Source organism: Eumetopias jubatus, unplaced genomic scaffold (assembly GCF_037043125.1).
Source record: "Eumetopias jubatus isolate StellerSeaLion01/CBP00866 unplaced genomic scaffold, mEumJub1_p1.0 scaffold_13, whole genome shotgun sequence".
NCBI classification, from domain to species: Eukaryota; Metazoa; Chordata; class Mammalia; order Carnivora; family Otariidae; genus Eumetopias; species Eumetopias jubatus.
Genome location: NW_028274819.1, coordinates 67,025,978 through 67,038,276, shown reverse-complemented (window position 1 = coordinate 67,038,276; position 12,299 = coordinate 67,025,978). Strand labels below are relative to the sequence as shown.

General features: G+C 35.5%; 1 protein-coding gene across 13 annotated transcripts in view; it reads left to right on the top strand.

The window, feature by feature from the left end:
- PICALM (phosphatidylinositol binding clathrin assembly protein) overlaps window positions 1–12,299 on the top strand; it is a 101,745-nt gene that overhangs the window by 77,868 nt on the left and 11,578 nt on the right. For 4 of the 13 annotated variants that reach the window (XM_028126766.2, XM_028126776.2, XM_028126771.2 and 1 more), the window contains 6 exons: window positions 647–778; window positions 871–901; window positions 1,073–1,172; window positions 3,750–3,773; window positions 5,367–5,426; window positions 6,816–6,920. In XM_028126766.2, coding sequence (XP_027982567.1) covers window positions 647–778; window positions 871–901; window positions 1,073–1,172; window positions 3,750–3,773; window positions 5,367–5,426; window positions 6,816–6,920 — 452 coding nt within the window. The remainder of the gene's footprint in view (window positions 1–646; window positions 779–870; window positions 902–1,072; window positions 1,173–3,749; window positions 3,774–5,366; window positions 5,427–6,815; window positions 6,921–12,299) is intronic. The other 9 variants (XM_028126777.2, XM_028126772.2, XM_028126767.2 and 6 more) reach the window with 4 other exon arrangements.

Here is a 12,299-nt window from a genome sequence, read left to right as displayed (position 1 = left end):
AGGGATTTTATTATTTTCATTTCTAAGTAGTGTTCTAGTTTAGTAGGTGGTTTAATGTAGTTGGAGCATAAGGTTAGCGATTTCTTAGGTATAATTTAGGTTAACTGTTTTTAGACAGAAGAAAAGTAATAATCAAATGGTTCATTTTCACTTCCTTCTAATGTAGTGGTTTACATATACCTTACATTCTCCACTCTGAAGACTGTAAAGAGGTCTATAAAATATTTCTTAGAAGAAGCATTTTTCAAAGGAACAGAGATGTATTTTTTATCTCTATTTCTTCAGGTATAAGTAAATCTTCAGAAAATTTTGCCAGTGAGGGGGAGAATTACATTCCATTCCCTTCTCTTTCACAACTTTGGAATAAGAATTGTTCATTTGAATGCTTCTTTCTTCATCCCTTTTAACCTTAATATACTTTTGTCATGAAATGAGACACGATTTCTCCCAAAGCAAATTTGCCTTTTCAATCAGTTCACTCTGAAACAGTGAGTTTCTCCCTTTTCCATTTAAAGTCATTAATTAATGCCCAGTGTTGTGGAGGACTTTTCCAGCAAACAAGTAGAAAAGGCAGAGATCTCCTATAGAAAGCTATAGCACCATAAAGTCCCTTACAAATCCTATTTCATCTGTTTGTAACTTTAAGGCTTTGATGAACTAGGTGGACTTCTGAAACCAACAGTGGCCTCTCAGAACCAGAGTCTTCCTGTTGCCAAACTCCCACCTAACAAGTTAGTATCTGATGACTTGGATTCATCCTTAGCCAACCTTGTGGGCAGTAAGTAGTCTTTGGATTCTTTTAATCTTCTTTACGATAAATTGTGTTATAAAAATGAGTCTAGTTTTTAAATGCTTTATTTCCTGTCCTAGATCTTGGCATTGGAAATGGAACTACTAAGAAGTGAGTGTTCTATATGTATTATTTCCCCCATGTACCATTTAGAGGTTGATTTGGCTTTCATCTCAAAAATATGTGTAGAGCTCTTGCATCTTAAATGCTTTTTGTTCACTCTATAGTAAAGAAGCTTTATAATTACAGACATTTAACGTTCTCACTTATGTTTATTTAAAGTGATGTAAATTGGAGTCAGCCAGGTGAAAAGAAGCTAACTGGAGGATCTAACTGGCAACCAAAGGTTGCACCAACAACTGCTTGGAATGCTGCAACAATGGTGAGTTGAAAAAGCCCACGGTAACATGACTCATTTGGGAGAATAACATGAAAATGTTTTTAAAGTGATAGCTGTAAGAAGGAAGATTGTTTATTGAGTTTTAGATATATAAGTAATTTGTATTTTTTTTTTTAAGGAAGCTGATTATATTTGCCAGGTATATTTTAGTAGCTAATATTTATTTAAGGATTACTTTGTGCCAGCCATCATTTTAATAAATAATGTGTGACTTTATTTTCTGTAATCCTCAAATAAACCTTTTGTGGTGGTAACTATTACTGTCCCCACTGTGCAGATGAAATGGAGGCACAGAGTTATTACATAATACACCTAGGATCCCAGAGTTCTTAAGTGATTGGGTAGATTTTTAGAACACAGGAAGCCCAACCCCAGAGCATAAACTCTACTGCTGATCTCAAATTTATTATTTATTTATCTAGAATATAAAATCTTTAGTGTTTTTCTGATCTCACCATTGGTAAAGAAACTATATGTGCTTGGTTTTGTTAATATTGTCGAATAGTTCATAGAGTTGATTTTCCTTACTTGCTGTAGTTATATTCTTAAAATCCCCTGAACACTGAACCATTGCTAGGTTCATACATACATACATATATACATACATACATATTTCCTCTAGTAATGGCTCATGGTTCACTGATTTAGTGTTGGGTTGCTTTAACAACGTAAGTGCAGCAAATAAGGAGACTCAGCTATACGTGTGTGTGTGTACATACACACACACACACCCCCCTTACATTCATTATTATCTTAAATCCTAAAAAATTCTTGTTCTAGCAGATGCCTTTTTTTTTTTTTTAACAAAAAAGAAAATCCAATTCATAAGTGTGAAGTGACTTACCTGAAGCTGCCGCGCTCACAGGTGCTAGACTTGAGAATCTAGCTCTATCAGGCTGGCTCCACAGCCAGAGCAGCGTGCAATACACTGCACTGTTCCCTACCTTCTCAGTCCCCTCTGGTCATCGTTATAGCCAAGCTGAAACAAGGCAGAACCTCACTTTGTTCAACCTCAGCTGAGAACGAAGGTATTAGGCAGCAAATTTTTCACCACTCTATGCATGTCTGTCAGTGACCTTGAAAGTACCACAAACATTGATTTTGGGGGTCACAAATTTTAGCAAGTAAGCAGATTTATCCACTTTTTTTTTTTTTTGGTAAATTTAACCACCTTTTTATTTATTTATTTATTTATTTATTTATTGAAGATCTTATTTATTTATTTGACAGAGAGATAGAGAGCTCTAGTAGGCAGAGAGGCAGGCAGAGGGAGAGGGAGAAGCAGGCTTCCCACCAAGCAGGGAGCCCGATGCGGGACTCGATCTCAGGACCCTGGGATCATGACCTGAGCCGAAGGCAGCCGCTTAACCGACTGAGCCACCCAGGTGCCCTTAACCACCTTTTTAAGGCAACAGTTTTTCATTGATAGAGTTCACTGCCATTACTAATAATAAATCCTTGCATTTAATTAGCTTGTTAGGTTTTTTACACATACCCTTACTATCTTGAGTCTGTTAACAGTGCATTCTTGGGGAAGTTTGAATTGATAGCATTCCAATTACAAGAATAAAGTTATGCAGTTTTTCTTTTGTAAGTATAAAGCATCTAGAAAGCAGATTTTAGTTGAAATCCATTCCCTCTGATCTGAATCCAGTGTTTCTCTGCACTGTCACATACCTCACTGACCAGGGGATGACAAGAGGTTAGGTTAGTGGATTTTTATAGCCTCAGGTGTGAATTATACACTGATAATACATGAAGACTGTTATAAATCCAAATGCTGATATGAAAATACAGTGAATATTTTCTATTTTGTATTAAATTGGTATTAACCTATTTGAAATATTAGAAGTTTGTAGATAGCACTTGACTTAAGATTGACGACCAGAATATAATAGGCATTTAACCATTTAGAATTTGTATGTAAGTTGATGATATTTATAGTACTCTGTCAATGTGTGTTATCTCTTAAGAATTTTGTTAAAATATTTGTATGTATGTATTTCATAGTTTCTTTTTAATGACTAACATATAGGGCTGGTGATGTGATTCACTACTTAGATAGACTGCTGCTTATGACGTTTCTTTACATTTCTAACCTTTTTATTAATCCATAAACACTGTCAAGGTTTTTGAACTTTTTTAAGTTAAAAAATTCATTGGTATTTTATTAATATATATGATGATGTTATGCTACAAATTCTTTTAATTACTGCTTGCTTTTTTTCTGAATGGTAGACATACAATGCAACTCTCTTTATATGGGATGCACTGAATTTTGCAGTGTTGACACTACTGATAGATTTTATGTTTTATGATACGTGTAATAAACTATTAGATATGTAAGGGGATTATGCCAGAGACTAAATTTCCCTTGTCAACCTTGATAGTGTTTTAGTATAGGTGTTCTTCCATTAGATATCGGAAATACAAGGGATTTTAGGTAGTTACTGAATGTACATGTGAACTAAAATGCTCTCTCTGTATTTTCTGTTGTGTAAGTACTTGTTCTAATCCAGTGTTATTGCATTATGTAATTGTTCTCCCTGGGAAAAACAGAATGGCATGCATTTTCCACAATACGTAAGTGACCAAAAACTAGCCTTTTTGCAATAAATTGGCATGCTATTAACCACTGCTGTAGCAGAATCTCATAACCTTCCAGCTATTACTTGTTTTCACATTCAGATTTTCAATGTGCCAAAAATTCTTTCTAGCATCTACTGATTTCATGGATGTGTTGCAGAATTGATTCTGATGGTGGCATGGGAAAGACAGATTTTTTTTTTCTTGCTTAATATTCTGCCATTTGCTGCCAGATGGCTGGGTGTCTTTGTGTGTATCTGTGCTGCCACTATGCACTTGATGATTTCTGAATGAAGGGAAATGTTGATTGTGGTAATGTTGAAAATAACAATTGCATGAAATCTTACAGGCTTCTGCTGTACTTGGCAGTTTGTCTACTGCTCTTGCAGCTCTCGGTTTTTAAGTAGGGAGAGACCAATAAGTCCTACATGCTCACTCAAATACTAAACTTTTAACTATTCACTTTAGTTATGCTTCATTTAACTTCTCCATGCATATGTTCAAATTGCCATATAATTTCAGTTATTTTTTATGTTTCAGCAGTGTTATTGGTCTTTCTCCTGTATTCAGTTTCAGTTTTCATTATAACACACACACACAGGGAATGTTGTTAAGACAGCAAATGTATCTAAAATGATTTTGTGTTCAGATTGTGTATTTACAGAGCATGAGGTGTAGGGTAGAAGGTGGAGGGGAACTTTAAACATCTTAGGGCTAGGTGGCTCTTTTAAGAATTAAAGCATAAGTAGATTTAAGAATTTCTTGCCCCTCCAAATTGGTGCTTTGCAGAAGATAGTTTAAATAATTTACAGAGTAAATTAGAAGAAATGCTAATATATGTACTCTGTATAAGAACTGTGTGCATCATAAAAATAGTCATACTCCAGTAGTGTTTTGAAATCTTTGGGGTTCTTTGAAAAAAAGTGAATTGAGGTCCTTAGAATAATTTTTTGGAAGATCAGATTATTAATTGATTTGGGATCTTTAATTTTTTTTTTCTTTCTCAAAATACTGAAGCATGTAGGAAAACATTCACTAATACTACTTCTGGGTAAACTTTTTTTTTTTAAGATTTTATTTATTTATTTTAGAGGGAGACAGCGAGAGAGAGCATGAGCAGGGAGGAGAAGGAGAAGCAGGCTCCTCACTGAGCAGGGAGCCTGGCTCTGTGCTCCATCCCAGAACCCTGGGATCATGACCTGAGCCAAAGGCAGACGCTTAACTGCCTGAGCCACCCAGGTACCCCTGGGTAAACATTTTTTATGATAGTGATAGACTTTAAATTTTAGAATTTTCAGTATTTTTTTTAAATCTGAAGATCTTTAAAGCTATAAAAAGCACATTGTAATTTTAGATCACTGTTGTATCTAAGTTTAAATGGTATTTTCTAATTCTGCTTTTCTGCTAATTTCGAGACACTCTTTCATTGAGCATTAGTTGACACAGATTTATTAATGATCATAAGTGTCACATTTAATCACAGCTGTCTTAGCAATTCTTTTTAGTGGAACTACAGCTATTGATTCCTTGAATTCAATTGACATAACATGAGTTATACATCCTTGTTTATTTTTTTCTCCACCATGTCAGGCACCCCCTGTAATGGCCTATCCTGCTACTACACCCACAGGCATGATAGGATATGGAATCGTAAGTACTTTTCCAGACACAACTTTTTGAAAATAGATTGATTCATATTTAACATGACTTTTTACAGACTTAACTAAAAAAAGAACTTGGTTCTTTTTTTAGTTAAGAACACACATACCTTTAGTGCCTAACATAGAACCTTGTATCATAGCATTGGTTTCATAAATATTTCTAGAATAGTCATTATACAGCAGATATCATTTATGAATGTTCACAGTATTACTTGGCTTATTTTTCCCCTCATAACTTCGCTAAGTATTTTATACTTCATTACAAACTCATTTAAACATCCATGTTAACTCCAACCCTTTATTTGTGTTACCTTACATTAACACCATTGAAGTCTTATAACCTTAATACTGTAGGGGAAGGGAGGAATTAACATTTCTCAAATTGTGTAAGGGTAAATTTAGTCTAGTACAGGCCAGAGAAACTTTCCTAAGACAGTGATTGCTACCATGCAGAAATAGTTGTTTTACCTTTAAGCTGCCCACAGTCCACAGTCTACGCTGCCCTTACTCTCCCAGCTGTCTTAATATGTAGACCCACTTAGATAAGAAATGGAGGGAATGGCTTCAGCCCCCTGTATGTGTTGGAAGAACTGTTGCTGGTAGGAGGCAACGTCACATCCCGTGGGGTTGCTACTGTGCTGCTGCTTTAGTATCTTAGGAAGTAGCTTGGAGTTGAACTGAAAGGTGGAACCTGTAGGAAGGTAAGATTTTAGAGTACGGCATTTTAACCAAAATAATGTAGTGGTGTGTATGTTCTGTTTGGTTACTTATTTGTGTTAATTTTATACCATGGAGTAGTATTTTTTAAACAGAGAAATGGTTGGTTGAGATTCTATTTTCAGTTACTCAAGAATGAACTAATCTCTTCATGTGTTATTTAAGCCTCTTCTTGGTTCTCCCTAACAATAGATGAAATAAAAGGAAAGAACCATAGAGTGTAAACCTCTTCAAAGAATCAACTGTATTCACTTCGGATCACTTGCATATGGCATAAGAACTGATAAAGACAGTTTACTTTGAAATATCTTAGCCATTTTACAGTTTGAAGTTTTCCTATGTTTGCAATTTCAGAATTGCAAATTTGATAATTTTGGATTGGTTAAAATTATTTTGTCTGCCATACTGTAGAAAGGTTTAAATTTTGCTTAAATTTAAGCTTTTCTTTTTTTTCCCACAAACCTTAAAAGTGTACACATTAAAGACTTAAAAAAACCTCTTAAGAATTTATAGCTGTCAGTCTTATTTGTATTCAAAAGAATTTTTTCTTTGAGTTAAAGTAAAAGTACTAGTACATTCCATTCCTTTCATCCTTCTTTTTTACTACTTAAGGAAGATGTTAGTCGACATTAACTAAATTAATATTTTTCTATTTTTTTAGCCTCCTCAAATGGGAAGTGTACCTGTAATGACACAACCAACCTTAATATACAGCCAGCCTGTCATGAGACCACCAAACCCCTTTGGTTCTGTATCAGGAGCACAGGTACTAATGTGCCACATGTAATTCTTAATGTGCCTGATGTGAGAAGGATAGAATACTAAAAATTCCTTTTATACAACTTAAGAAACAAATTATGTTTTTCCCCTTCACGGTGGATGTTATTTGCTTCCTATCTTTATCATCTAAAAGAGCTTTTAAGAATATTGATTATTTGGAAGGAACGGACAAGCAGATTACAAACATTTAGAATGGAAAATTCTTGACAACTTGTAGTTGGTCAGTGCAGAGGATGGTTTTTCTGAGGTTAAGGAACCTATTTTCTATTCATGATTCTGGCTTGCTCTCCTTTGTGAGCCCTAGAAACCTTGAACTCTCTAGTGTTTTGGCTTGAATGGTGCTACAACAAAGGTGTTGCCCTTGGGATATTTGTGAAACATGGCAAGTCTACAAAAAGTTGTGAATGTTATTTTTTCGTTAGATAACTTCCTGCCACTGAGTATTGTATTTAAAAACAAATTAGTGGGGCGGGGTGGGAGGGTGGGAAGGCAAAAAATCCTTGAAACGCCATGCTGACCTAATTTCTTTAAAGGCGAGACTTTGCTCTTCAAATGTTTCTAAGACCCTCTCCCGGTTCCTGAAATTTCACCCCAAATAGTAATACTTTTTCATCCCATTATTGTTAGCATTAGGGGAATCTGGATTTAAAAAAAAAAGCTTTTCCCCACTATGGTTAGAAGATATGTGCAGCTTCTTTGTTACTCGTGGCATACTAGTGGATGAGACACTCAGGAAGTGATAGAATGGCTTCTCATTCTTTGTGGCCCTGCTCCTGTTGTGTGACACTTAGAAATAATTATGCACATTTGTTAAAGTACTCCTTTCTTAACACTGCTTCTGATGCCAACTGATTGGTTATTTTCATGTGTTTAATACTTGAAAACATTGGTGTGAGCATTTGGTAATGGGCTTGTTATTCCTTTCCCACTGGAATACATGTAGTATTTACACTTGCCAGTGCCTACAGTGTTAAACTACCAATATTAGTTTGTATTGGTCCAGTTTGAATCTAGTCTATGTATTTCATAGACTCATGAACCATTGGCAATCAATCCTTTTGTTTTTTAGTCTTTTTGAGTATTTAACTCATAAATTGGCATCTCAGGGAGTACCAGTAACTTGGAGTGGATAGTGAATTTAGTTCTGATTAAAAGGTAAAATCCATGTTCCTTGTAATTCATATATTTGCCCAGATGCCACTTTTTCCCCCCTTTTTGTTCATGTTAAAGTAACCTTTCTTCCTGTTCCTTAGTCAAAGTATTTACAATGAAGATAGCTGGAAATGAGAGTAATTGATGCAGCCATAACTTTTTTATAAGTCTGTTATTTTGTATGTATTTGGTTTTATAAAATGGATTATGGAGATACATATATATATATGTATATATATAGTTTGTCTTCTTTACCACTAGTAGTTCTAAATACTGGCTTTGCTAAAGAAATATACTAGATTTTATAATCTTAAAATGTTGATGCTTTCCCTATTGGTGTAGATGTTTTCTTGAGATTGTATGTCTTCCTCATGTCCTTTATTTTTTCTTTCAGTTTTTTTCTTTGTTGCTTATACTTTTAAGTCAGATATATATCATTTATTTTTTTAAAGATTTATTTATTTTAGAGCACATGCGAGTGGGGAGGGAGCAGAGGGAGAGAAGCAGACTTCCCACTGAGTGTGAAGCCTGACGTGGGGCTTGATTTTATAACCCTGAGATCATGACCTGGGTTGAAATCAAGAGTCGGATGCTTAACCAACTGAGCCACCCACGCACCCCTATCATTTATTTAAATTTTTTTTTCTGTATAGACTAAGTGACTAGCACCTTAAATGTATTTACGAGAAAAAGCCTTAATCCAGTGCTATAAATTTACCAGGAACTGCTGATTACAGTAAGTTTTTCCCCCATGTGTGGCTGACCCTATGTCCCCAGTCTGGGTCTTGTCTTGCAGGTTCCTGTCTCATAAGCAGAATACATTATAACCTTAAGCTTGGATACCTCAACCTGACATTTTCCAAGCACTTATTATCTCACCTTCTTCTCAAAATAATTTTTAAGGTAGATGGGCCTACTGTCACCATCCCATTTTATAGATTGAGAAAGCTGAGACTTGGAAAGGTTCTTCAACTAAGTAAGTGCTGAAATGCAACTTATGCCCAGGAATCCCTGGTTTCTGGTCCAATGCTCATTTGTAACACTTTGCCTCTCTACTAATGGGATTGGGCCCATATGCCTACTATACTAGCACTGTCTTCCTTTTGGGCAGCAGTGAACCACTCTGCAAATCTTTGGGTTTCTTGCTGGATTATAAACTACATTTACACATTTCAGAATATAATTTCTATAGATGTGAAGAACATCTGTAGTTTTGGGAATGCTTTTAACCTTACTCAAACATTTTATATGAATTTTGCTTTAAAAAGAAAAAAACATGGTTTAAAAATTTGTAGTAAAAATCTGCCTTTATAAAAAGTAGCAGCCCCCTAGCATCTGCTCTTATCCTAGGTTTTATATCCTGTTGCCTTCTAAAAATCCACATAACTCACTGAAACACCAAAAAAGTACAAGAATTTCCATGGGCATGAAAAGAGACAGTGACAGAAATACCTTTTCCTAATGAAATTATGCCAGAAGAGAAGAGAATGAGAACATTAGAGTAATAAGTTTCAAGTTAAGAAATAAAATTTGATGTTAGTCCTTAACTCTAAATATAGATTGAAGAGAGCACATGAAGGAAGCAAATGGATAACTAGGAAAAGAGAAAATCAGGTGGCAGTGAAGTGGCTCAGAAAAGCTTCAGTCAGTTTCAAGCAATTGAAAATCAGACTCTCAGATTTTTTTTTTTTTTTAAAGATTGTATTTATTTATTTCAGGGAGAGAAAGCACAAGCAGGGGAAGGGGCAGAGAATTTCAAGCAGACTCCCATGGTGAGACTCTCATGACCCTGAGATCATGACCTAAGCCGAAATCGAGTCTGATGCTTAAGCAGCTGAGCCAGCCAGGCGCCCCAGGATCTCAAATCTTTTAATGTTACTTTTCATTCCTTTTCCCCTTTGTTCTCCAACTGTTCATCACAAAGCCCCATTAATTGTTTCTCTGCTGTCATTAGATCCATCCTTCTTGCTTTCTACAGCCTTCACCCAGATTGGAACCCTTTATCTCATGCTTATTTTACAACAGTCTCCCTGTGTTTCTTACCTTTCTAATTTAATCCATTCTGTAAATACTGGAATAATCTTCTATGGGCAGTATTTTTAGCATCTTATCTCCATATTTAGAAATCTAAGGAAGTGAATCTAAATATAACTGAACATAAAAGCCATCCCCTTAGCTTTCCTTCTTTCTTAACAGCTACCTCACAAAAGTGTGCATATTTGTAAGAGTAATAGTGAGTAAACAGAACATTATTAGGTTCTTCAATTCCCATGCCTTTACAATTCTCAGTAGGTATCCAGTGTTTTGCTGCTTGTCTGTGCCAGAAAGCCTTCATCTGTCATAAAGTAGATTTATTCTTTGTTCTTTTTTTTTCCTTTGATAATGTTTTTAGTTTTTTTAAGGTTTTATTTTAATTCCAGTTAGTTAACATACAGTGTTATATTAGTTTCAGGTGTACAATATAGTGATTCAACACTTACATACCTTACCCAGTGCTCATTCTTTACTTATTCTTTAGTCCTCTCTCATCCCTTTCCAGTACTTCTGAGATCTGAAGTTCTTTTCCTTATCCTGCATTATTTTTCTTTATAGAAGTTATTATATTACCTGACATCTCTTTGTCCTGTCAGTCTATCCATCTATCCATCCAGTCCTGCAAGAGACTCCTGAAGTGAATTATAAGCCTCGTAGAGGCAGGCTTCTGTGTGTTTGTTTACTTCTGTGTCCCTGGTTCCTAGAACAGTGCCTGACTCGTAATAGTTTTGAACATTGTCAAACAAGAACATTGTCAAACAAGGGAATCTGGTTGAAAACTAACCTTTTCTATTATGTAACTTACTTGTTCTTCATTGATCTCTCTTCTTACTTACTTAATAACCATTGTGTAATAATTTATAGCCATATTTAAAATTGGTTTAATTTGTTAGCTAATAGTTACTGTAAGCTAAAATATCAGATGACAGTCACCTAAGAAATGAAGATACCTTTAATTTCATGATTGAATATTTTTAAACATTAAAAATTATGCTGTTTATCTTTTTTTTTTTAAGATTTTATTTATTTATTTGACAGAGACACAGGGAGAGAGGGAACCACAAGCAGGGGGAATGGGAGAGGGAGAGGCAGGCTTCCCACAGAGCAGGGAGCCTGATGCGGGCTCCATCCCAGGACCCTGGGATCATGAGCTGAGCTGAATGCAGATGCTTAATGACTGAGCCACCCAGGTGCCCCTAAGCTGTTTATCTTTGAATTAGGTGAGATTTTTTTCATGCTTTAATTTTTAATGGTTCTGAGCCAGTCCCTTGGATTAATTTTTGCCCATTCAAATGCTAGTTGTAGGGGCGCCTGGGTGGCTCAGTCGTTAAGCATCTGCCTTCGGCCCAGGTCATGATCTCAGGGTCTTGGGATCAGCCGCATGCTCTGCAGGGAAGCCTGCTTCTCCCTCTCTCACTCCCCCTGCTTGTGTTCCCTCTCTCGCTGTCTCTCTCTCTGTCAAATCTTTAAAAAAAAAATGCTAGTTGTAACCAGAATAATTTTTCTTAATGAATTACCTTTTAGTTCTCTCATTATTTTCCTCCCTTTTTTCATTTGGATTCAAAATTCCTTGAGGACAGAGAGAACATGGTAAAGTAAACAGTAATTTAAATGTAAAATGAAATCCCATCAAAATAAAATCTTTTAATCAAATCCCAGTTCTACACCTATTGCCAAAAATCTTTCCCTGATCCTTGAAGTGCTTTTTGGGACCTTTTACTCACCCAGGGCATAACTTGTATTTTCTGGTCTCTTGCTCACTTACTTTAAATTAATATTTTTGAGAGTATCTCAGCCCTACCAGATATGTTTATCTTACTGCCATTTAGTGAGGCATTCTAAACAATTGTGTTCTGTGTCCTACATTATATCTAGGTTACTCTAAGTGCTGCATTAGTATTAGCTAATACCTTCCAGATGGCTCTTAGCTCAGACTAGACTACTCTGTTCTTTACGATATTGTCTTTAATTTAATAGACTACACTGTAGTATTGAAATTATGCCTTCCTCTACACTCACCCTGCTCTCCCCTCATTTTTTGTCCTGGCTTATTCTGTAATTTTTAGGTATTTTTATGTAACTGTTAGTTGCTCAAAAATATGGGGATTATGTTCTTCTGTTTCATGCCCAGTATTGTAGCTTTTAAGAAAAAAAATATGTTCCGCATTATTGTATCTTC